This window comes from Lissotriton vulgaris, chromosome 2_1, assembly GCF_964263255.1.
Source record: "Lissotriton vulgaris chromosome 2_1, aLisVul1.2, whole genome shotgun sequence".
Lineage (NCBI taxonomy): Eukaryota > Metazoa > Chordata > Amphibia > Caudata > Salamandridae > Lissotriton > Lissotriton vulgaris.
Window position 1 is genome coordinate 67,953,037 of NC_141687.1, and position 26,422 is coordinate 67,979,458.

Consider the following 26,422-nt stretch of genomic DNA (forward strand, 5'->3'; position numbering starts at 1 on the left):
GTGTGCCGCTATTCTGTGGATGGTAGGGCAGTTCTGAGACGCAAGCAATAAAAAATAAAAAACAGAATATCACTTTAAAAATAGGGACGTACTAAGCGAGATATTGCCCTAGGTTCAAAAACTAATTGCAAAATGCGGAGCCCTCACAAACACCATAAGAATAGACATAATCTGTGACAGGTTTTCATCTCATTCGGTTTTTTTCCTAATCAAAGGACTTCTTGGAGATAGTTACAAATGTCAGAGTTTACTACTCGCTACTTCACAGACCTCAAAGATTATTGGTCCTGGAGGGCTAAATTGCAGCCAAATGATGTATAAGAGGCAGGCACAAATTTTGCTCTTCTCAAAATTACCAGATTTCTGCACCTCAACCTAATCTCGTGTGGGGTACAATAGAAACAGTTTTCACTGGAGAATTTTTTCACTAAAATAACTTGGTGGGACATGTCTCAGTCAAACAGTGTCAATCTCAAATAACAAGCCCTGCAGGAACTTCATAGAAAGCTTGTTACATTAGTCTGTTGTGGGAGAGGATGTGGAACATCGGCCAGAGCTGCCGATTTAGGAACTGGTGATCCAGGCTCAAGTCTCGGCATTTGCTCAACGGAAATCACAACACCTGTGATGCTGGCTCTGTGCTTATGGCGAGCGCCTACAGACCAGCATGGGTGTTTAGCAGCGCTATACAAATCCAAGTATTATTGATTACAGCATTTATGTCTTTTTTTTAATTATTATTTTATTTTTAAACAGATTGTTCAAACTACAAGTAGAAACATTTTGCAGTATGTGAAATAATAACAATATTTCTAATTCAATATACTTTGACATTTTGAGAAAACTTAACTTACAGTTTAATTATAAAATGGTTATTCTGATTTGGTTCCTCGATAAAATATTTTCAGGAAAAAGTTATATCAAGTTTCAAATTTTTACATGGAACCATAGTGAGACTGGAGAAAATAAGCCTAAATCACAATATGTTTTACATGTGTAAATTGAATTGAGATGTTAAAAAAAATTCTTACATTATAGTTTACAGAATCTGGATCGGGGGACAGCTTCCCCCGTAGATTTACCACTTTTTATTGTTTGTTGGATTAAGGCTAAGGGAAGGCAAGGCTGATTTACTAGATACTTGCCCAGCTGAACATTAACAATGAATTTGAGAATTAATGGACCTTTCAGAAATCCTTTCTTGCCCTTGAAAGTTACTTCTACTAATAACAGAGGTGAATACCTTTAGAGGGTGGGAGCTAAAAGGCAAGGACTTTCTTCATGAAGAAGAGTCTTTTTTCAATGAAAATAAGTTTTCCTTTGCACGTTTGCACCATGTGGACTCCGGCCTATCTCCTGACTTTCGAACGATACAATCGCGCAGTCACAGCAGGTCATGGGTGTGTCTGGAAGCAATAAACTGTGCATAGATTTCAACGGAATCCTCACGGGTAGTCTGTGATTTACTGAAATCCACAATTTTCTAAAAATCATGGGCCAGAACGATGATGAATAGATAGATGCATTCCTAGTGCCCACCGTGCAAACTCCGCGCCTGGCGTGGGATTACTCTCTGGCTGGGGGCGATGGGTAGGGATTGTATTGGGTCTGGAGAAGGAGGGGGTAATATTATTGGGGTAGAGAAAGAGGGAGTTTAGAGGGTGTCCAGGCACAAGAATGATATGTGTGGGAAACAAATCATTTTTATTCGGTTTAGTGTACACAAAGTATGAACCGCGTATGTGCATGCCAGTCGTGTTACACCATGTTCCAGTCGGTTCCATACATGTCATTGACGTTGTAGTAGTACTCTACATGTGTGGCAACACCACAGCCTTGTTGTGATAATACCTTGTCGCAGTGGGGTAAAACTGTCTCTTGATACAAGGAGTAGTGTGGTAGTAACTCTGCTTTTATTCCCAAGGAAGAAATTGCAGCAATATGATGTTTTCTGTGAGGTGTCACACATGGATGCACCTGGGGCTCGCCTCTTAGTTACAGTTGCAGTTTATAGTTATAGAGCTCCCGGTAAAATAAGTGGGGGGACGCCGTCCACCCGCGTGGTACCCCGATTCGCGCCCTGGAAGTTAGAGGTGATGAGCAGTGGGTGAACATGTGTTGGGGGTCCATGTGATACCTTTGGTTGTGACACAGTTAGGGGTCTCTTCCTTCCCACCCTGCTCCGTCCGTCCTCTGGTGGAGGCCGCCATGTCCACTGGTGTGGAGAGGGAAACTGAGAGCTTGTTTCTGCTGTTAATATTAATACCAGCCCCTGTTCCTTTCCCAGGTACATTCACTACTTCAGCGGCCTACTCTCCGGGTCCATCAAAATGAACAACAAGCCCCTCTTCCTCCATCATGTCATCATGCACGGGATCCCCAACTTTGAGTCCAAAGGAGGTAAGCTGTCCCGTCCCTCTCCTGTCCTTTCCTCTCCTCTCCTCTCCTCTGCTCCCCTCCCGTCCCTCCCCTCCCCTTCCCTCCCCTTCCCTCCCCTCCCCTCCCCTTCCCTCCCTCCCTTCCCCTCTCCTCTCCTCTCCTCTCCTCTCCTCTCCTCTCTTCTCTTCTCCTCACCTCTTCTCTCCCCTCCTCTCCTCTCCTCTCCTCTCCTCTCCTCTCCTCTCTTCTCCTCCCATCCCCTCCCTTTCCCATCCCTCCCCTCCCGTCTCCTCTCCTCTCCTAACCTCTCCTCTCCTCTCCTCCTGCCCCTCTTTTCTTTTCTCCTCTCCTCTCCTCCCTTCTTCTCTCCGCTCCTCTCCTCCCCTCACCTCCCGTCCCTCCCCTCTCCTCTCCTTTCCTTTCCTTTCCTCTCATCTCCACTTCTCTCCTGTCCTCTCCTCCTGTCCTTCCCCTCCCCTCTCCTCTCTTCTCTTCTCTTCCCTACCATTTTTTCCCTTCCGTTTCGAATTTTCCTTGCCTGTTTCCTTCCTTTTTTTTCTTCTTCTTTTTCTTTCCCTTCACCTACCCTGCACTTCTGTTGCTACTTTGGTCCTTCCTTATAGCTTCAATTGATGACACAGAACTAAAATTAAAATAGTGATTGTTAAATCAAGCTTTTAGAGTTCCAGTCTGTTTTGCCATTACAAGTCAAGTCAAGTCAAGTCAATACATTTATATAGCGCGCTACATACCCAGAGGGTCTCAAGGCGCTTGAAGGGGGGTGGGGAATTACTTCTCGAATATCCAGGTTTTAAGTTGCTTTCTGAATGCTAGGTGGTTTTGAGTGAGGCGAAGGTGCATGGGAAGTGAGCATAAGTTGACTTTTTAAATAATAAAATTAAAAAGACCCAATGGAGCTTGATTTAGATCATGCATACCCTTTATATTGAGAGGTGAGCACATTTCTGGAATAGTTCTTAACACCTCCGATTACACACACCAAACTGCAATCGTCTATTGCACAGTGGGCTCCTGCTAGAGTAGTTCAGGAGGAACAAGAAGGGACTGCAGGGCCGTGGTAAGATTTCTCGGTTTGTGGCCAGTGGCAGTCGGGCTGCAGCCGCTCTTCATCTTCATAGACTTCACAATACTGTGATTGGTTTCTCTTCCCAAACCCTGTTGGTTTTCTAGCACACTGACACTGTGCACCCTGGGACATGTCATATTTCTTTTTTGGTTAACTCTGCATCTGTGGTAGTTGATTGGGAACCAAATTAACCCCCCCCCCCCCCCCCACAAACTAGAGATCCTTTCTAAATAAAGGTATAAGATGTACTTCTTTTTCTTGATGATTCTTCCTGTGAGTCTGCTCCCCCAGTCCCTCTAGTGGCCTGGTGTAATACCTGTCACCCCTCTCCAGGCCCGGAAGTACTTCTCATGGGCCGCTAAGGATTCTGGAGAAGGGTCGATAACGGGCATTTGAGATTTCACCCGGAGACCTCACTGCCGATTCTCACTTGCTTTTCACCATATGTTTCCGAGGGACTCCAAATGGTCGCGGCAAGAAAAACCTCCAGGAGAAATATTTCCGGCAACCGTTATCCTGCAAATTTTATAATTTGGGTGGGACTCGTATCTCCCCTCATTGGCCCCACTGGAATTCCCAGACCACCTGGGGACCTTTGAGCAGTGCTTAATTTGTAAAATATGAAGTACAGGTGCTCAAATATGTGTCGGAGGCCACACCTACTTTCCACTGGCCCCACCCACTTCCTCCACTGGCCCCACCCACTTACTCTATTGGCTCCACCCACATCCTCAACTCGCACTGCTAAAAGTCAGATGTAATACCCAATCTGAATATTAGTACCATATATAATTTGATTCTCACCCACATAATACTTTTACTTAGCAGTGCTCCAGCTAATGTCTCACAGTAAGAGAGTCTCAGCCAAACGGCAGAAATGTTATGAGGGGCTACTGGTCATGACTGGCCTGAGACTGACTTAGTAAGGAAGATGCAGAAGCAAAAAAGTGGCTTGAAAAATGCATCTGAAAATATGTTTGTGACAATTTTGGCTTTGTACAGTGATGCAGATAAACATGATGAAACAATACTGTAGTTTCACACATGATGGGTGACACTTTGCAGGTCTTGACTGTACAGGATCAACAGGAGGGCAGGTTATGAGGATTTTATAGGATTGGACTTCATACAGCAACATTGATGATACCTTAAAAAGCTTTATCAATATAGATGATAAAACATCTCCATACAAGTCATGAAAACAACAATCATATGTGTAAGTGCCGTCAGGCACCAAGAAAGCAAGATCAGCAATTACCCTCCTGAGCATGGCATGTTATTTTGCTCAGCCGGCAGCAGTATGTTGAGCACAGGCAGTGACTACACAGCAGCCTCTCTGGGAGTTATCTCATGCAACTGTGCCATGTCTTGATGAGGAGTTTTCCTATTTTCCACTTGTCCACTCTTAAAGTGGCAGCATACCCACTGAATACACCATAGATAGGACTGATACAACTGAGCAGGGGAGCAGCAAGTTGGAGCGTAGGCAAAAATCAGGGAAAACACCCAGCTCCATCAAGCATCGATCACCTCATACTGATGTGGTGGACTCAGTCTATCCAGTTACTCAGTCAGTACAATGCCCTTAATGGCACAGTTGGAGACTAGGCCGCGCAGCTGGGTTAAAGTAAAGATAAAGGCCCTGCACTTCCCCTGACCTTCTTCCAGCCGTCTCCTCCTGGCTCAGTCCGGTCAGTGGCATTGTAGAGGTCAGGCGCCCCATGCCTGGCGCCTGAGGCATGATTGCCCAGGGCACTCGGTGGTTCACTTCACAGTTCACTTCATGCATATGGAGTGAACTGTGAAGTGCGCCAGCACAAATTAAGCACTGATTTACTTCCCGACTATCTCCCCTCCCAAATCTGGTCTGTCCATTATTACAATTCCCTGAATCTCACTCGTTGTAGTAATAGAAGCTGTTTTCTAAAGAAAATAATTACCATCACTGTGACCATCTGTACGTTGCTGCTGCTATAAAATTTCAACGTAAAACTTTCCACTTTTCTTCCTAATCTTCTTGTTGTTAAAGATAATCTTCTGTCTTTTTTCAGTACAATGCCCTTAAAGGCACAGTTGGAAACTAGGCCGCGCTGCTAAAGTCCAAGTTAAAGTAAAGTTAAAGGCCCTTCTTCCAGCCTTCTCCTCCTGGCCCGGTCCAGTCAGTGCATTGTAGAGGTCAGGTGCCCCATGCCTGGCGCCGGAGGCATGATTGCTCATGGCAGGCCTCGGACTCGCCACTCGGTGGTTCTCATCACAGTTCCCTTCATACGCATGAAGTGAACTTGTGTTTTGAAGCACAGGCACAAATTAAGCACTGCCTCCCGCATATCATCTTTTTTGCGGTGTCTGTGTTATAAATCTTGTTTTATTTTGCGTCACCCTTTGCTGTTTTGCCTGCAGGCTGGTTTAGTGGCCCACAGATCTTGCCAGGTCGCACCATGCTTTCCATCATTTGGCCTAGATTGTCTCATTATCGACCGTCGCCTACTCCTCCTCTGCCTGCCACCATGCAACTGGACTAGAAGGAATATTTATTTTCCCCAGCAAATGCCCTGCTTCTCCTGCTATCTCTGCCTAAGAGGGGTCGCTTGGGCCGGAACAATGCTGTGAAGGGTGTTGAGGTCCGAGGGAGGGTAGATGAGCGGAAAGTGAGCTAAGACTTCGCCCACGGCAGCGGCACAGGGTCACTCGCCGAGAGCCTGAGAGGGACCTTTAGACCTCAAGGCACTCTGCTGCCGGGGAGTGAGCGCCGCGCCGCCTCACCTTCCCATATGGCAGAATCGCATCAAGAGGTTACAGGAAGGGGCACGAGCACACTAGAGGCCGTTATATTCTCTCGGGCCTTTAAAACGTGACAGGTGTTTCAAAACTTGAAAATGCGAGCAGGTAGCAGCTTTGGGTGGGGGGTGCTGTCACAGACTAGAGCGCACGGGTAGGCAGGTACACAACAAAGTACTGGAGGACTGGGACTAAATTCAAGAGGGTGCGTCAGACAACCAGCTGCTCTTGTTATAAACAGCAGAGATGGGGATGGAGAGGGGAGCCAGCCGCACTGGCCTAATGTCGGCCGCTTCCATCCAGCAAGAGAGGACCACCTGCCGCCTATGCGCTCACCATCTCACAACCACTCCCAGCCCCACTGCCAACATCCCACTCCCGACTTCAAAACCTCTGCTGCCCCATCCTCCGCTCACCTCCTCGTCGCTGCCCATCTTCACCTCCTAGAGAATGGGGCTTTCTGGAACACGCTGGAGCATGATTACTGCATCCGTGTAGTGCTGGATTATAGTGGATGGCTGCCTGCTGTTGCTGCCTGCACTACGACGACGTCGTGGCTGACGACTCATGGCCGGGTACGTACGTGCGGGTGTGCTGGGGCGGGGCTTTTTGAAAACAATATCCGCAAGGCCCTACCACAGCAGAACCAAATCCAGCCCAATCAGTGTCCAGCCCACCGGCAATGGCTGCCGCCTTATAAAAGACGACAAATTCTCAAAATGCGCATCGGCACCATCACAACGGATTCAATCGAATCTGATTTGCATATTGGACAGATTCAAGCAGGCAGTAAATAAATTACGAGTGAGATGGTCTGGATCGGTCTGTGTTGAGCCGGGTAAGTGAGGTAATTTTTATTCGTGCAGAGTTACAGATACTCTGTGTTTTGTAGACCCGGCCCTGATAAATATGTGCCGGTGCTAAGCACCGGAAAGCACCGGCACAAATTAAGCACTGCCTTTGAGAGTTCTCTAAAGATGTACTGTTAGATCCCCGCTCCTCTGACAGATGTGTTGTCACCAGCAATGCTTCTTCTGTCTTGGTGGTGGCACTGGTGATCAGAGTATAAGGCTGGGCTGGTCTCCAAGTCCTGTAGGCCTGCTTGGCAATATTTTTGTTTTTCTGATGTAAGGTTTATTTGTGAAAAACAAATAAAACATGCCTGACTCCCAGGGCATTTTCTCTCACCCTCTGAGCCGCGTGATTCATGTGGACAAAATCCGAATCGCAAGGTTTGAGCTCAATAGGGCGGACCTTCTGATGCACAGAAGCCAGACACCCGGAGGAAAATGGAGTCCCAGCCAAAGGTTTGCAACCACAGAGCCAATTTAGTCTGTGGCATCAGAAACCAAGTTGTTCCTGGTTAGGAGTGGTGTGGCTCACTGGTTAGAGGCGGCAGACCCGAGAGCAGAGAACGGGCCGGGACCAGGGTTCGATTCCCGACGCGGCAGGGTCTCGGACCAGGATCAGCGGACTCGATAATTCTCGCATCGGTGCCTACTCCAACCAGAGATCACACTCGGCAACTCTGGGCATTAGCTTGCCTCATCTCCACAACGGCCCCTCACAAACGCCGGGGATGCCTGGTTTCACCTTGGAGACTCCCAGGAGGGACTATCTCACAGGGAAAGCCAGGACGGGTTCCCCAGCGGTCTATAGCGCTACGAGGCCTGTGGTGCGGGTAGAAGTGCGCTTTATAAGACACACACAATTTCAATTTCAATTTCCTCCACCTCAGAAAGATGTTAGGAGACTACAGTTTGCCGTAGTGAGCTCTCCGCCCAATCCTAAGTGAGCCCCCTAACTGTATTCTGAGGCATAGGGTCGCGCCCTCAATCTAGACCCTGTAATGCCCTTTTCTCCCTCTGGGTCAAAGTCACACTCATAAAAGTCAGCCACAGACAGGGTGTGGACTGGAAACATCCTTTACAACAAAACTTTTTCCATGCAGTACCTTTACAACGCAGCAATTACAACGCAAGCCGTTACAACGACTTGCGCTGGAGGGCGCTGGAGGATAGGGAATAGTTTAATTTACTATCCAAAACCTTCCCTACTATACACGGGGACTGGAGTTGGAATAGTAAATTAAACTATTCACTATCCAGCGCCCCCCAACGCAAGTCGTTGTAACGACTTGCGTTGTAATACCTGCGTTGTAAAGGCATGCGTGGAAAAAGCATGCGTTGTAACAACATACATCCGTGTGGACACCTGATGTCTACTCCAAAAACAGATATGTTCCTTGTTCTCTAGGTGTACACTTGTTTAACGAGGCCCTCCATTGATTTAGATCTTCTGTCCAAACTACAGGAAGTAGTTGTTATTGACTTAGATGCTATGTCACCCTGGCTCCATTCTGTCATTTTCTCTGTTTTTCTCAGTCAATTTCTCCTTTAATCGTGACTCCTTTTCTGTACCTTTCCAGGCTGCCGCCCTTTCCTGAGGATCTACCAGGCCATGCAGCCAGTGTACACATCCGGGATCTAGTAAGTACGCTCCTTCGACCTATCATCAGTGTGAAGGTTGGATGATGTAACAAAATTGATGTAAGATGGAGGTTGGAGTGTTGAGTTTAGGACACACGAAGGTCTTTTAAGAGTAATTGGACTATAACCGGATGCATGACATCATGGTCAAATCTCTATCTTTGCATCTTCGCGGTTTAGTTCTCTTGGTGGTCCTCTCTGAGATATTGTGCTTACAATATGGTCCTGAGCAGGAACAGGTTGGAGGAGAAGTGGTGGAGAAATCTTCCGGGATGGGCTTTGTTAATATTTCGTATATGATCGCCATTGTTAGATGTCAAGACCGGGTGATATTATGTAGAAAGTTGGTACCTTCAGTGGTGGGCTAAATTCAAGTCCTCTGTTGGCCAATCGCATGTGGTGTAGTCTACACGTATTCCATACCTGACCAGTCGGTGATGGGTGGTTTACTGTTGTGAAATGGTGCTACATGGGTGGTTTATAGTTGTGAAATGGTGCCACATGGGTGATGGACATTACCCGCAGCAGTTTTGTTTTATGTGAGTGTCAAAGTGTGAAGCAGTAGTAGTGTACATGAATTTATTATGCAGCCTGCTTGAACTACAATTGACCGCTCACCCGCTGAGTGTTATGGTATTAGTATTATTATGGGTCGCGAGGGTAATATACTTTATTTATTTGGGTGTGAAAGGATCCTTGTGTACCCTGCAGATAGCCCAATAATGCAGATGTGATTGTAGAAGTAACGCCTCTGTGTCACAGGATTAACACAAGTACAAGTCAGTGTGTTGACATAAATAATGTGATGTGAGTGAACACAGTGGCTCAACACCTTAAAACTAAAAAGAAATAGTGCTGGATTCTTCTCCTAGACACCTCTTCTCTGTCAGATCTGTGCACCCCACCTGTTTTGATTTGTAGAAACATGAGCTCTACTCAGGAAAGAGAGCTTTTCCTGTGAGATACCTTATCCTGCACTGACACAGAGACACGCGTGCTTGCGTCATGGCCCTGAAGAGCATCAGGGGACTTGAGAAATGAAAATACATGTTCTAACTGCTTGGATTCGACTGTGATCCCTAATTCTGCTGGAACATCTGTGTGCAGCTGAGTGGACGTCCCTTTGAGATGCTTGGACACTTGTTTCCAAAGATACCCGGGTGTGGCTCTGGTACCATTATCCATTCCTCAGGGCTGAAATGAAATGGTAATTGTTTTTCATGCAATATTTGATGTGATTTCGATGAGTGTTGTAAACTGACTATTAGGGTAAACAGAGAGGTTAGAAGCAGAAGGCTACACTTATATTTCTGTCCTTAAATTCTTTGCAGTTTGATTCAAGGTCTGACATCAGGGGTGTTGCTGAATTCTGCAGTCACGTTGTTGCAGCCCTGCTCTATTGTTAGAGTTGGGAACCTTTTGATCCCGCCTCTTATGACGTCAGTGACTACTAATCAATACAGGTGTGCGAGCCTATAAATTAATAAGGAGAGCCGAGCCAAGGCCTGCTCTGGCACTAAGAGCCTGTGCACGAGCCGAGCCTTGAAAATATTTGGCATGTAAATCATGCAGCAAACATCATGTTAGACTATAAGGTGCCTTCGAAATAGTATGTTTATTTAACACTCTAGTACATCAGACTATATCTCTGCATTGAGAGGTATTTATTAAGAGTGACGTTTCGTAAACATACATTGAGAAATATCCCTTCCCCCACTTTATGACAATGCTATTAGTGAACTAAGAGGCAAGAAAGATGTCTTGTGTAACCCTTTGTGTGGCCTCGATTCTTACTATTGATGGAGCAACCTTATAGGCTATTAGATGAAACATGATAGGTTTTCGTTCAGTGTACATCCTAAATTCATATATAGATATTTTTTTATTTCTGTAGTTATTTTATTGTAAAAAAAAATTATATATTTACATGGAGCATAACATATACATGGGAGGAGGATGAAAAAAGAAGAAAAAAGAGGGGAAGAGAAAGGAGAAGAAAAAGAAAAGGCCCGGGGGGGGGGGGAGGGGGGGCGAGAAGGGGGGAGGGGATCTGCTTCGCTTTCAGCTTCCAGTCTTATTGGCGTTAGTCCGATTTCCAGTCGTTCGAGCTCGACTTAGTCGTTTGGGTCCTCCGTCCCCTTGTCTTGCATTGATTGTCGTTCTTGGTCCCACGCCCGACCGTATGCAGGAGAGATAGAGAGAGAAAGGAGCAGCACAGGTTTCCGGTGTTTGCGCTATCAAATGGGCAGGGTGCTCGGCAGCTATTGGCTTTGGTGTCTGGCTGTACTACCTATGGGGGTTTGTGCGACGATAGGTAATTGTCTAGGGACTCCCACATATTTGACGGCCTGTGTGTTTTGGGTGAGTATGTCGCTGTGATGGTGTCCGCCCCTCGTAGGAATGTGGCCCAATTGAGCCATGCTCTGGGCGTGGCTTCCCCTGTGTCTTTCCAATTGTTCAGAACTGTTTTGACTGCCGCTGTCAGCAGTAGGTCGATGAGGTCGCGGTCTTCTTTGGTTGTTATTGAGGGGGACGTGAAACCCAGTGCCAGGCTGTGGAAGTCTAGTTGCATGGTATCCCCTGTGATATCGTTTATTAGTGTTTCAATTGTGTTCCAGAATTTTCTAACCTTGGAGCAGTGGAAGAGTAGGTGTGCGAGGTCTCCCTTTTGTTTGTTGCAGTTCCAGCAGGAATCACTGTCGCGGATTCCCATGGATGCCAGGCGGGCGGGGGTCCAGTATGCCTTATGTATGAGCCAGAATTTAGTCTGGTTTAGAGTTGCCGTAACCTTTTTCCTGGATGTGGATCTCCCTAACTCATCCCTCTCCTCCTCACTTAGCACCCTACCCACTAGTGTACCCCAATAGGTCGTGACTTTATCGTTGAGTTTGGCGGATTTTGGGCATAGGGCCTTGTAGAGGTGTGCGACTTGGTGTCCTAGTTTATTAAGGTTGGTGGCGTATTGTATGAGTGATGGTGTTAGTCCGTTCAGGCTTGCTTTCCTTAATCTTCAGGAAGTTGTACAATTCTATGCTCTCTAGGTTGTGTTCTTCCTTGAGTGTGTCGAAGGTTAAGTTTGTGCCTTGTTTCTGTAGGTTGCTCGCTGTGGAGATGCCGTGCTTGTACTATGAGTGCATGTTCAAAGTCTTATCCCTGTATTTTATTGTAGGGTTGTGCCATATGGACTCAAACTGGGTTTTCTTTATGCTTGTCCCCATTAGTTTGTCAACACTTAGGAGTGCCGTCTTTGTGTTCCTTAGGATGGGGTTGTCTTTGATTGCTGGGTAGCGGTAAGTAGGGCGATGGGGTTCATCCCTTTCAGTAGTTCTCTCTCAAGTGTTAGCCACGCCAGGGTATATTTTGGTCTCGGAGTGAGCCAGTATAGTCCCTGTCTGGCTATGCACGCTTTTTGGAATGTTTTGAAGTTTGTTATGTTTAGGCCACCTAGGTCTTTCGTCAGTCTGAGCTTATGTAGGCTTATTCTGGGCTTCTTCCCCCTCCACAGAAAGGTATTCAGCATTTTGTCTAGTCTCTTATGGAAGTCCTCTGTGTTTATCAGTGGCAGCATGTTCAGCATGTAATTCACCATTGGTGTGAGCATCATTTTAATCGCTTCCACTCTCCCCCACCACGTGGTGAATTTGAGAGACCATCCTTCCACTCTTTCCTTTATTTTGCGTAGTGTGGCTTGTTCATTGTGTTCTAGTGTGGATCTAAGGTATCTGCCTAGGATAACACAGTTTAGTCAAACAGGGAAGCTGGGATTAAGCCCAGATTTTTAAGTTTCGCAGTAAACTAGTCAGCCAGTAGATGGGTAGCTCTTTTTTAGCATCAACGATAATGCTTTGTCCTTAATGTTTGGAGACTGAAATTAGAGCATAGTCGACAAGCAGAATCCACATTTTATTTTTGGAAGTTTTACATAGCGCCCCCCTTGCCTAAGGATGTGAGAGTTCTCCACAAGAGACACAGACTACGTTGCACCTTTTTGGCACAGGGAGATGTGCTGGGATTTGAACCTGGTTCTTCATGGTGCATGGTCGCCAGTTGTAGCCACTGAGCCACATCACTGTCGATGAAGGCTTAGCTCGTCTTGGACTCAAGATACCAAGAAAACTTCGAGTTGAGCAGAGCTTGAGGCTTTCGTTGGCTTGACCATTTCTAATAACCAATAGTATTTGATGCAGTCAGTACAGATGCAGTTGGTGACTGAGATTGACCTCTGATTTTATTGATATACTCTGCTGCTTTTGACACAGTAGCCCACGACTTTCTTATTGACTGTTCAGAAGGCATGCATCCCAGATGTATTACTACCCTGATCTCTTCTTTTCTAGAAGGTTTTCTTTGTTTTAATCTGAGGGTCTTCAGCTGACATGCAGTGGCCTCATGGTTCTGTCACTTCTTCATTACCTGGTTCTGTGCAGGTGGTTTCCTTGTTTGCTTGAACCTAGATGGGGAGGAGGAAGGGGTCCTGGTGTGAGAGAGCATGTTCTTGACCTGCGAGTGTTGTGGTAGGATTGTTAATTGACCCTCTGCAGGGCCCTACACATGCATTCCTGCACCTTTCTACAGAGTCCTTGTCAACACTGGCATCACTCTGATTGGCTCAAATGAGTTAATGGTGAACCAAGACCACAGCTCCCAGAATGCACGTTATTGTAATATGAATTCCTAGGACTGGAAACTTGGTGCCTGTCAGCATGGATTGAGTTAGCAGGCAAGCCAATTCTGTGATGAGCTCAGCCCTTGCTCCAGGTGTGTGACGTAGCTTCCAGAACCCTTGTGTGTGAGGGCACAAGCCACACAGGTGTGAGGGAAGACGTCCCCTACAGCTCCTCGTGTGTGACGTAGCTTCCAGGCCCCTTGTGTGTGAGGGCACAAGCCACACAGGTGTCCTCACCCAGGTGTGAGGGTAGATATGCCCATCAGCTTCTTGTGTGTGAAGAAGCTTCCACACCCCTTGTATGTTAGAGGACAAGCCACACAGCTGTGTGGGAAGATATCCCCTACAGCTCCTGATGTGTGAAGTCGCATCCAGACCCTTGTGTGTGAGGGCACAAGCCACACAGGTGTCCTCACCCAGGTGTGGGGGAAGATATCCCCTACAGCTCCAGGTGTGTGACATAGCTTCCAGACCCTTGTTTGTGAGTGCATAAGCCCCACAGGTGTCTTCACCCTGGTGTGAGGGGAGATATCCCCTACAGCTCCTGGTGTGTGAAGGAGCTTTCAGACCCTTGTGTGTGAGGGCACAGGCCACACAGGTGTCCTCACCCTGGTGTGAGGGAAGATATCCCCTACAGCTTCTTGTGTGTGAAGGAGCTTCCGCACCCCTTGGATTTGAGGGTACAAGCCCCACAGGTATGTGGGAAGATATCCCCTACAGCTCCTCGTGTGTGACGTAGCTTCCAGCCCCTTGTGTGTGAGTGCATAATCCCCACAGGTGTCCTCACCCAGGTGTGTGGGAAGATATCCCCTACAGCTCCAGGTGTGTGACATAGCTTCCAGACCCTTGTTTGTGAGTGCATAAGCCCCACAGGTGTCTTCACCCTGGTGTGAGGGGAGATATCCCCTACAGCTCCTGGTGTGTGAAGGAGCTTTCAGACCCTTGTGTGTGAGGGCACAGGCCACACAGGTGTCCTCACCCTGGTGTGAGGGAAGATATCCCCTACAGCTTCTTGTGTGTGAAGGAGCTTCCGCACCCCTTGGATTTGAGGGTACAAGCCCCACAGGTTTGTGGGAAGATATCCCCTACAGCTCCTCGTGTGTGACGTAGCTTCCAGCCCCTTGTGTGTGAGTGCATAAGCCCCACAGGTGTCCTCACCCTGGTGTGAGGGAAGATATCCCCTACAGCTTCTTGTGTGTGAAGGAGCTTCTGCACCCCTTGTATTTGAGGGTACAAGCCCCACAGGTATGTGGGAAGATATCCCCTACAGCTCCTGATGTGTGAAGTCGCATCCAGACCCTTGTGTGTGAGGGCACAAGCCACACAGGTGTCCTCACCCAGGTGTGGGGGAAGATATACCCTACAGCTCCAGGTGTGTGACATAGCTTCCAGACCCTTGTTTGTGAGTGCACAAGCCCCACAGGTGTCTTCACCCTGGTGTGAGGGGAGATATCCCCTACAGCTCCTGGTGTGTGAAGGAGCTTTCAGACCCTTGTGTGTGAGGGCACAGGCCACACAGGTGTCCTCACCCTGGTGTGAGGGAAGATATCCCCTACAGCTTCTTGTGTGTGAAGGAGCTTCCGCACCCCTTGTATTTGAGGGTACAAGCCCCACAGGTATGTGGGAAGATATCCCCTACAGCTCCTCGTGTGTGACGTAGCTTCCAGCCCCTTGTGTGTGAGTGCATAAGCCCCACAGGTGTCCTCACCCAGGTGTGTGGGAAGATATCCCCTACAGTTGAAAGGAAGTATTTTCTTCCAACACTGAGTTGATTGTGCGCTCCGTGTTTGAGGGGAGACGCCTTCCCCTCCTCTCTGGAGGAAGGGAAGGCCTTGGTGTGTCAGCAAGATTGCATATATTTTCTACCCAAAAGCAGCATGAGAAAAAGCCTTTTCCCCCTGAGATAAAGTTCGACTTTCAAAGGAATATTAGTTTCCTGCAGTCAGTATGTTTGCTGGAAGGAAAAGATATCAAACTAATTGACAATGTTACTTTCATTTTTAGAACTATTAAAACATATTTAGACTTGCTGAATAAACATTTTCCACTTTTTACACGTAGGTGAGCTTCTGTTATAAATTATAATGATAAAATAACAACTTTTTTCATTGTTAAGTAAACCATTTATATATTTTATTAAATACAGGCCTACCTGATTAGACCTCCTAAGTCAGAAACTCTTTAAGTAGGGCTGTTTTTAGCAAAGCTACGGATAATGCCTATTGAGATCAAAAATAAAATAGGCTTGTTTGATTAAACTTTGTTGACAACTTTTTAACAGACAAGTCTAACCTTGTCTGAATACAGATTTTCACCTGGCGGTGAGTGGTTTTCATTTGCTTTTCATACTGCGGGAACGCGCCCTATTGGCCGGGTGTTTTTTCCTGTAAGTGTGGTAGGCAGTGAAGTGACATCTGTACATCTGCACACGCATGTGTTGACCAATGTGGCTTGTAGAGAGCTGTGGGGTGTACAGCCTGCCGCCTTAACGGGTTAAGACGGCTGTGGTGAGTTCAGCCTACCTCTCCACATTCTGCCCTACAAGGGATTTAGAGAGCTGTAGTGAGTGCAGCCTGTCCCCCTAGATTCTGCCCCATTAAGGAGTTTAGAGAGCTGTAGTGAGCACAGGCCGCCCCCAACATTCTGACACTTAACGCGTTAAGAGAGATGTGGTGAGTTCAGCCTACCTCACCACAGTCGACCTACAAGGGTTTTAGAGAGCTGTAGTGAGTGCACCCTGCCCCCCTAGATTCTGCCCCATTAAGGAGTTTAGAGAGCTGTAGTGAGCACAGCCTGCCCCCAACATTCTGACACTTAACGAGTTAAGAGAGCTGTGGTGAATTCAGCCTACCTCTCTACATTCTGCCCTACAAGGGATCTAGAGAGCTGTAGTGAGTACAACCTGTCCCATTGGGTACTGTCCTATAAAGGCGTTCAGAGAACTGTAGTGAGCACAGCCTGCCCCCAACATTCTGACTTTTAAGGGCTGCAGAAGTGTGGCTCACCGGTTAGAGGAGGCAGACCCTGATGCAGAGGTCAGCCCGGGACCAGGGTTCAATCTCTGACGCGGCAGGGCCTTGAGCTCAAAATGTCCATGGACTCGATAATTCTCGCCTCGGTGCCTACTTGAATCGTGGGTTCACACTCTGCAACTCTGGGCAATAGCTTGCTTAATCTCCACTATGGCCCCACCACGATGGGATGCCTGGTCTTCACCTTGGGGATGCCCAGTAGGGGTAATCTCGCAGGGAAAGGCCAGGACGGGCTCCCAAAGCAAGCGCCTTGAGACCTTACGGTGAAAGGCGCTATATAAGAACGTATGATTTACGATTTTATTTATTTAGAGAGCTGGCGAGTTCAGCCTGCCCGACAACATTCTGACTTCTGACCCACAAGGGGTTTAGAGAGTGTGGTGAGTACAGACTGCCCCCAACATTTTGCTCCATAAGGGGTTTAGAGAGCTTAGGTGAGTATAGCCTGCCCCGCAACATTCTTCCCCACAAGTGGTTTAGGTAGTGTGGTGAGTACAGACTCCTCCCTTCCCCTATAATTTGCCCATAAGGGGTTTAGAGAGCTGTGATGGGTATATTCCTCCCCCGACAAGGCTCATAGAGCTGCGGCGAGTACAGCTTCCTCTTTTGGGGTGTTAGCAGGGGTGCAGGCCCTGTGATGTGAAAGTGTCTGCACTTTGAAGGTCTGTGGTGGGGCCATCCTATACCCTCTAACGCGCGGTGAGCTGCCCTGTAAGGAGCTGTGTTGAGCACAGCCCCTCTCTCCTGAGGGTCTGTGGTGAGTGCGTGCCTTGCCCTGCTGTATGAAGCTGGCATGCCTGCAGCGGCTCATGGTGAACACTGCCCTTCCTGTCATGCGATGGAGTCTGTTCTCCCATTGGACAATGAGATGAGCACGCACCCTTCCCGGATGTCTGTAGTGAGCTCAGCATCTTGTCATGGGAAAGAAGCTTCACTTTAAGCGCTGTGGTGAGCACAGCCCCTGCCTCTTATCTTTGATGGAGCCTGGCTCACCCCCTTAAGGTATGTGAGAGTACAGCCCCTAACCATTGGCACGTGTGAAAGTCTCTACTAACTGCACTCATCGTGGTATGCGGGCACTGTGGTGGTTGCACTGGATACCCGTAGACAGATTTATGAAGAAGCTTTCCCACAGGGGTCAAGGGTCATGGTGAGTGCAGCCCTCTCCCGAGAAGTGAGGGAATTTGCTGAAATGTGGACCTTGTTGACTACACCCCCTTTCAGCAGTGTGTTGAGGAGACTCACCAGCAAGGGGCAGTGGTGAGCGCAGCCCTCTCTGTATGTATGGGAGATACTCTGATAGCGGCTGCTAGAGCACACTGCCATCTGCTGGTGGATGTCGGTACTGAAGCCTGCTGTGGTAGACTCATTGGAGAACAGGCTGTACCCGGAGGGAGGAAGTGACGCTGCGCTGACATGTCAATCAGCCCCAGGAGACGAGCAGCTCAAGAAAGGATGATGAATTTGAAAACATAAATGTATCTCCATGATGCTGATCTATAAACAGAGGCCGCCAAGGTGTCTCTATAAAGAATATTTAAAGCCGGCATCCGTTAATAGGCTGTTTATGGGAGGCCGTTCAAACTCCTTTGGGATAGGACTGAAGAGAAACCAGATCCGCCCCCGCCGAAAACAAAACTGGAAATAGCTGAGGAAGGGTGTCATGGGGTAGGGAGTGGGGGGTGTGATTTAAAAACAGGGCCCTGGTGGCAGTGGCACAGTCATGCCCCTAACGACAAGAACGAGGGACTACCTTTGGGGATGACGTCATGGAACCTTCCTTGGCAGGACCGGCGAAGCTAACATCCGCCCGCTGCGCATCGTCGTTTCAGGAACATCTGATATTCGATTACAAAAAACCTGCCCTAGTAAACATGATCTCCAACCCCCTCCCCTCTTACACGTTCCCTGAAAAAGATCCCTTGGGACCTTTGGGATGGAAGACCAAGCACAGACAGAAGGATGGAACGTTCCACCACTTTACATTGAGACTGAAGTGCCCGTTTGATAGTCTCATTTTCTAAAAATGTATATTATATATATACACATATACATAGAAGAGAACTCTGGGTAGTTCACAAGTTTAGGTGGAAAGCATCTCCTGTTAGAGCACTCTCAACACCAGCGACACTCTAGATCTGCTCACCTCAAATGTCTGCTTTTCTATCAAAGTCTTTAAGCATAGGACTAGCACAGTGCCATCCACGCAGAGATAGAAAAGGACAAAGTATTTTGCCATTCCTACAGCAAAGTCTTTAGTCATAGGATTAACACTGTGCTATCCATGACGAGCTGGAAAATGACAAAAGCCATTTACCACTCCAGGCACAGTATTACAGCTTTGAATTGGTAAAATACCAATTCAAGCCAACCTGAAATGAGTAAAGCAACCCCTGACACAGTGTTTCGCTCTAATTAGAGCTCTTCAGAGAGGTAGAGCTTTGTCCAGACACAAGGGAGCACCCAGTGTAAGTCAAAACGAAACCCTTTCAGGCATAGAATGACGCATACATTATGCAAAAAAGAAGAAGGAGAGAACTCTGAGTAGTTCTCCATATATATATAATGTGTGTGTGTGTGTATTCATTTTAAATAAAGCAAGCTTTGTTGTCTACTTTCTTTTGCTATTTCGGGGTGAATTACACGATAGACTCGTCAGTTAAAATGTATTAATTAAAAGTTATTTAGAGTTTTTGCAAACACTCGGTATTTAAAAAAGTTGGGAGCGATCATTCTAAAAAGTTATGGACGTCCTCATCTGGATTGATTTTAATTAAACTTCGGAAACAGGCGTACAAGTTTTTTTGTTGTTTTTTTTAAATTAGGTTTGTTATTCAAAATGTTTCTTAATGTTAGTAAAAAAGAAGTCGAGACTGCTGGGTAAAGAGCAGTTTCAGAAATCCTCTTCATGGGGAACGTAAGTCTGACCGTAATGACTGAATTCCTCACTAAGCCAATCCAGGTAGAGTTTAACCCTGCAGAGAAACCGGAGTCATGCTGAATCTTGTTCAGCCATTGGAAACCAGGGGCTGTCGGGTTCTCCTTTCTCTCCAGGTGGGTTTAATCAAAGTGTTTGTTTTTTCAAGTGGTGGTTGGGGATGAAAATGTAAATTCCTTCCATCCCTAGTCATTACCCATCAGAATAATGTCCCATGAGGCAGAGTCCAAGTATCCAGGATAGATGAGGAGGAGATCTCTGTTCATTCTTGCAAGGGGTCTACTCCACACACAGGCAGCCATGGACATCAATTAAGGGTTGTCGGGGGTCGCAAATGCCTTTTGCCACCCCTAGCACTGCCTTTGCTTCCCCCTGGTCTCAGAGGTGGAAAATTCAGTGCCAGGAACATAGGGGCAACTGGGGCTCCACTCTTTTTATTTTCTGTCATTATTAAATTGCAGTAATAGTGAATAAATAAAATGTATTATTCACTAATAGTGCAATAAAAGGGAGTACAATAATCTGGAATATGTCCTTCCTTGGCAGCTGAGGTAAGTAAAAAATGCTTTAAAATGTATGTTGGATGCTTGCTTGCGGGTGAGAGCATGTTTATGTGTGAGAGAGTGTATATGTGTGAATTTGTGTATTTGTAAGTGTGTGAGAGAAAGTGGAGGTCAAAGAGCATTTATGTCACTTCCGTTACCCCACGCGTTTGGTGAATTGACGTCCATGCAGCTGCCACGGCAGCCAGTGCATATATGCATGCACCCTTGCTGGTAGTCCCAGCAGAGGGGCCAAGGAAAAGCAGGAGCTGTATGATAGCGGGCTGCTTCCTTGTGTATAATATCCTATTACCTGTCAGTGTCCATTTGAGAGTCAATGATGCAGGTGTTGTCAAGGATGCTATTGGTTCTTATTTATTTCATATTTATAATAACCACTCCTGTATGCCTTTTCTAACAAGAGCAATAATTATGATGCCTTCTGTTTTTCTTATAATATCTGAAAATAATAATAATAGTGTTGATGATAATAATAATTTCAATGATAGTGATAATAATAATAATTACATTGATGATTATATTAGTAGTAGTCAGGGCGGTGCGACCGGTGCCACTACACCAGGTGCTGACTTTAGGGGGCGGGCGCTGTGTTTATTATAGTTTTTAAAGCACCTCCTACCACATTCCTGGCCTCCATCAGTTTTAATAAAACAATAAAAATATCAAGATAACTCTGGTGATTAATGTTCTTCCTGGAGTGAGATCGGAATTGTGTCTGGTGGAAGTTTCGACTCTTCATAAGGTAGTGCAGAGGGTTAACGTACCTGCTGCAAAGAGCATGTACCATGCAAATCATGACCGTGCCTTTGTCAGTGAGAGCCTTTGGCTACTTGCAGTATGTAAGTTAGAATCCTATTATAGAACAGTGAGCGAATTAAAGAGCTGCATGCAACTGCAAGATATAGATTAGAGCGTTTCGATTTTTCATAATTCTAGTGTTGCAAACAAGGTTCGTTCGGTAAAAAAAAAATCCTTATTATTAAAAGTAACCCCCAACTATCAATCAATCAATCCTTTATAGAGCGCGCTACTCACCCGTGAGGGTCTCAAGGCGCTGGGGGGGAGGGGGAGGTGATGCTACTGCTCGGAGAGCCAGGTCTTGAGGTGCTTCCTGAAGCCGAGATGGTCCTAGGTCAGTCGTAGGTGAGTGGGGAGGGAGTTCCAGGTCTTCGCTGCCAGGTAGGAGAATGATCTTCCTCAGGAGGTGGTTCTGCGAATTTGTGGGACGATGGTGAGGGCGAGGCTGGTGGAGCGAAGCTGGCAGGGTGGGGGTGTAGAACGAGAGTCGGCTGTTGAGGTAGTCGGGCCCATGTTGTGGAGCACTTTGTGTGCGTCGGTGAGCAGTCTGAACTTGATCCTTTTGTTGACGGGGAGCCAGTGGAGGTTTCTTAGGTGGGTGGAAATGTGGCTGTGATGAGGGATGTTGAGGATGAGACGTGCAGAGGCGTTTTGTATGCGCTGGAGCCGAGTCTGAAGTTTGGCTGTGGTTCCTGCGTATAGGGTGTTCCTGTAGTCCAGTCGGCTGGTGACAATGGCCTGGGTGACTGTTCTTCAGGTTTCAGTGGGGATCCATGCATGCGTGGTCCGTGGGTGTTGGTGCGATTCCCAGCGCCGAGGGCCACCATGAGTCGTCCCAGGCAGATGGGGATTGTCCGAGAACTATGGTGTTATGTTTTAAATTCAAAGTTTGTACTTCTCCAGATCAAGCACTCTTAAGCTGTACTGCCCTTCAGTATATATGATGTGACTCCTCCACTTTGTAGTCCTCCGTCTTATGTAATATTTCCTATATGCTGATTTACACACACATATGATTGATTGTCTCTTTGTAATGTGTATGTGATGCAAAGTGCTCTGATACCCTACACTGGTATGAGTGGAGCTATAAACCCAATTAGAACATTGGAATGTTGGGAGCTCCATTGCAGACAATGGAGTGCTCCGTGCTTTTACGAGCCGGTAAAGGCCCTCAGAGCAACATTCCAATTTTTACAAAGGCCTCTTGGAGCTCGAGGGGATTGAAATCTTCAAGAGGCCTTTGTTTTATTTGTTAGAACATTCTGCCCTGTAGTGGCAGAATGTTCTAATCGTCTTTAAGCCCTTCGTAGCAAGGCTATACTGGCTATTAAAGTCCAGCTACCTTGTTAAAGTCCCTCGCCTACGGCTCTGGCCTTTAACGCGGGAGCGGGCCTTTAATAGCAGTTATAACCCGCTCGGCGGGCTGTAAGGCTATGTTAAATGCATCTGAAAGACAGTTGGTATGGAGACTTGAAGGGCATTGTTAAAGGGTGGTAGTGAGGGAATCCGTGACGATGGTGGTCATTGGGGGGGTGCCAAAAAACATTGTTGGACAGGGCGCCACCAGTGGTAAAGCCGGCAGGGGTAGTATTAGAAGTAGTAGTAATAATAATGATGATGATACCATTAGCTATAATAATAATAACCATTAAGTGTGTTTGCTCTCTCTCCCCCCGCAGTAACGTGCAAGGAGACAGCCAGACCAGCATCTGTATCACCATCGAGCCCGGGCTGCTTCTGAAGGGAGACATCTTGGTGAGTGTCACTGGAGAGCAGTCCGCTGCTCCCGTCGCGGGGGAGGTGATGTCAGCCCTGTACAGGAAGTAGATCCTCGCGGTGGGACATCCGGTGGGATAGGAATGCTACTCCTGTGAAATAAAAGTTAGACCGCAGGGTGATTTCTGGCATAAACAAGAGCTTCGGGGGAGTACCCATAGAGGTGTAACTCAGGCCAAGGCAGCGCAGGGAGTGGGGGCAGCAATTCAGGGTCATTCATGCCAACCCTCCCGATTCAGGCGGGAGACTACCGATTTCAAAGCTAGTCTCATGCTTCCCGATTCCTGCATGCAGAAACCCGATTCCTTGATGGGTCTCATATGACAGGAGCTGGTCTTGTGTGACTCGGATTATGCACTGTCAGTAACCTGCTCCTGCGAGCAAGTTTTTGTCACACTTTCTCTGCCTACCATAGCGGGTTTTCTGTGCTCCTGATAGGTATGGAAGAAACGTATATTTGAATTTCTGATATCTGATCCTGCAGCAGCACAATTGCAAATCCCATACGTGTCGATAGACCCGATGCAGGCTGCTATAGAAGTCAATGGGAGAAATACGTTCTCCAGATTCTTTTTCAAAAATCTCCCACTTTCCTCTTCCAAAATGTTGGCATGCATGCAGGGGCTTCAACCCCTTTAAAGGGGGGCCTTTCGAGGCCAAACGCAGTGCATATCTTTGAGATGTTGGCTTCTCAGGGGGCCCTTATCACATTCTGCGAGGAGAAAGGGGGGGGGGTGGGCAGCCTTTTGCGATACTCGCGACACGCCAGAGGATTCGGTGATGTCTGTTATTTCTTTTTCTTTCTGATGACCTTGTTAGAGTTGGATGGTTGCTTCCTGGTGTCACACTCCAAATAGGGATCCTCATGTGACCCAACTCAGCCCCTCCCCATGACACATCCGTTCCCCGGATTTTATTGGCTAGGGGGCTGCTCCAGACATGAGTCAGAGCCACAGTCATGCATTCCACATGACACTAGGTTGGAAGGCGTGCTCAGTGACATCACATGCTGTATGTGCCAGTGAGTTAGGTTCTCACTGCTGACAACTGGTGTTTGATTGAAAGTTCAAACCCTGACAGGGGCAAGTCAGCCGGTAATCCTTCTGAGGTCAACACGTGTATTCCTATTAAATTGGGCAACTGCAAATTAGAATATTTTAAGCACCTGTAAAAAGCAGGAATAAACACTATATAAAGTTATAATTATCGTTATGTTGAAAGGTCTGTGCTGGTTATATCTTATACTGTTCTTTTTCGTTTCATAAGGAATCCTCTGTAAGTTGCCCCTCAACCTCCCCCCTGTGACACAACAGACAGTATTTACCTGTCGGCTGGTGCCTGAATTTCGATGTGACTGTCTGCTCTGTGAACGGCAGTGTGATGGCGACCTGGGCTGCAAGTGGAATGGCCGTCGCTGGTGTGTACTGGTCACTCCTTGGAACTAGTGTTTAGAGGTGGCACTTCTCGGTTCACTCCATTCCCGCACATTCCACTATTTTGTCCCTTTGCACTATCCATAGGTCTGCTCCACCCCTCCCTCCCGGTGAATCTTGGAGTTGTCAATCAGGGCAGCTGGGGTGGGCCAAGCGATTTCATCTTATATCTCACGCTTCGATTGTGCAGATTGTAAGGGCTCTTTTGTTTTTTAGGTTTAAGGATGCTCTCTCTGTGTTGGCAGCTGCATAATGGCGCCTCCTGATCATAAAATGGTAAAGACCAAAGAGAGTGGGCAGGAGGTTAGAGCCTCACAGGCTCAGGATTGTGAGAGCTCTAGAGAGAGAAGAGGGATTCTGTATGTAGGTCTGTGGCACATGCAGTGCTTAATTTGTATAAGAATAGATGCCAGGGCTCAAAATGTTCCTCAGCAGTCCATGCCCTACTTCGTCAAATCTTTGGAGTGCCGAATACGAAGGCTGCCTAGTCTATACCCTTTCTTATGCTTCTTTAAGCCACCACCAGGTACTCCCTGTCGCCCTAGCTCTTGCCGGGTAACTTTAGTTTTCCGCTTTCTCCATTTTTCTAGTAGAAGGACTATGTTTGAAAAAGTCTGATGAGTTAAAACAAGTGCGCCGCACTCACAAGCACTGGCTCAAATTAAGCAGTGAGCACAGAACTAGCCAAAGGGCAGGGGGAGCGCTGTACAGAGTGAAAGGCAAAGGTAGAGAGTCAGCAAGTGATTGGCGTGGGAGCTGGGTTCTGAAAGCAAGGCTCGAGTGGTACATCGGGAGTGATGCCAGGGATTGCATCATGGTCCATCCTTAACTCAGTGCGCCTTGCCCAGACAGGCACAGCGAACCTGTTTACATTAAGGTTGCACCATCCTTAGCATAGGCATGAACTCTCAACAGTGTGCACCTGTGCTGCAGAGACTGAATTAGTGAAAGGCAAACCGTGATCCTGTCTTTCACTGGAGGCTGACCGATCTTAACTTAAAGACGGTACAGGGATCTTCCCACAATCCTTTGCTGCACCTGACTGTAGGTCAATGTTTGTTGACTCCCTAGTACTACCACAACCTCCTCCCTAGTAGCACCCTCTGGGGGCAGAGTAAATGTACGTAATCTACTATTTTTTTGGTCTTTTATTCCAGAGGTTTATTTAGCGCACACGTGACCGGAAGGCATCATAGCGCTTTACATGAGCACCAGTTGTCCAGTTGCATTACAAATGGACACATTCATTTTTTTGTTAGGCACGGGGAGATTACGTGATTTACCCAGAATCACAGGATGCTCAGCGTTCCTGCCGCGACTCGAACACGGTTCCCTAGCTTCAAGGTCAACTGCTCTGTCTGTTAGGTCACATCCTCTCCCCTATGTTGTGCACAATCAGTTCACCTCCTCACAGCTTCTGTGCCCCTGCACCCGCTTCTTTAATAAGTTATAGGCACAATGAGGAAGGGTTGGCACAGTTGGATGGGTCCACACAGTGCAATTGGGAGCATGCCGCCTGTTATTGTACTAGGACACATCTTGCGCCAGCACAATCAGATTTACAAAATGGGCCATGAAAGCATCTGCGTCCCCAAGGGGGCGTGGGCAAGGTGGTGCAGAAAGCACTTGTGGCACATCCACCGTGTAAGATAAGGGGTATTTTACTTATCTCCGTGCCAAGCAAAGTACCCCGTATCTTACACGGGGCATGTGCCACAAGGAGCCAAGTAAGATACGGGGTACTTTACTTGGCTCCTCGTGACACATCCACCATGTAAGATACGAGGTACTTTACTTGGCTCCTCGTGGCACATCCACCGTGTCAGATACGGAGTACTTTACTTGGCTCCTCGTGACACATCCACCATGTAAGATACGAGGTACTTTAATTGGCTCCCCGTGGCACATCCACCGTGTAAGATAAGGGGTACTTTAATTGGCTCCCCGTGGCACATCCACCGTGTAAGATACGGGGTACTTTACTTTGCTCCTCGTGGCACATCCACCGTGTCAGATACGGGGTACTTTACTTGGCTCCTCGTGACACATCCACCATGTAAGATACGAGGTACTTTACTTGGCTCCTCGTGGCACATCCACCGTGTCAGATACGGAGTACTTTACTTGGCTCCTCGTGACACATCCACCATGTAAGATACGAGGTACTTTAATTGGCTCCCCGTGGCACATCCACCGTGTAAGATAAGGGGTACTTTAATTGGCTCCCCGTGGCACATCCACCGTGTAAGATACGGGGTACTTTACTTTGCTCCTCGTGGCACATCCACCGTGTCAGATACGGGGTACTTTACTTGTCTCCCCGTGGCACATCCACTATGTAAGATTCGAGGTACTTTACTTGGCTCTTCGTGGCACATCCTCCATGTAAGATTCGGGGTACTTTACTTTGCTCCTCGTGGCACATCCACCGTGTAAGATTCGGGGTACTTTGCTTGGCTCCTTGTGGCACATCTACCGTGTAA

At 47.3% G+C, this 26,422-nt stretch overlaps 1 protein-coding gene across 3 annotated transcripts in view; it reads left to right on the forward strand.

The window, feature by feature from the left end:
* The window catches only part of TNS1 (tensin 1), a 1,287,061-nt gene that overhangs the window by 939,226 nt on the left and 321,413 nt on the right, over window positions 1-26,422 (forward strand). For all 3 annotated transcript variants that reach the window (XR_015308332.1, XM_086954487.1, XM_086954486.1), the window contains 3 exons: window positions 2,288-2,400; window positions 8,673-8,733; window positions 22,410-22,485. Coding sequence is in view for 2 of the 3 variants with exons in the window: in XM_086954487.1 (XP_086810613.1) it covers window positions 2,288-2,400; window positions 8,673-8,733; window positions 22,410-22,485 (250 nt within the window). In the remaining variant the exon portion in view is untranslated. The remainder of the gene's footprint in view (window positions 1-2,287; window positions 2,401-8,672; window positions 8,734-22,409; window positions 22,486-26,422) is intronic.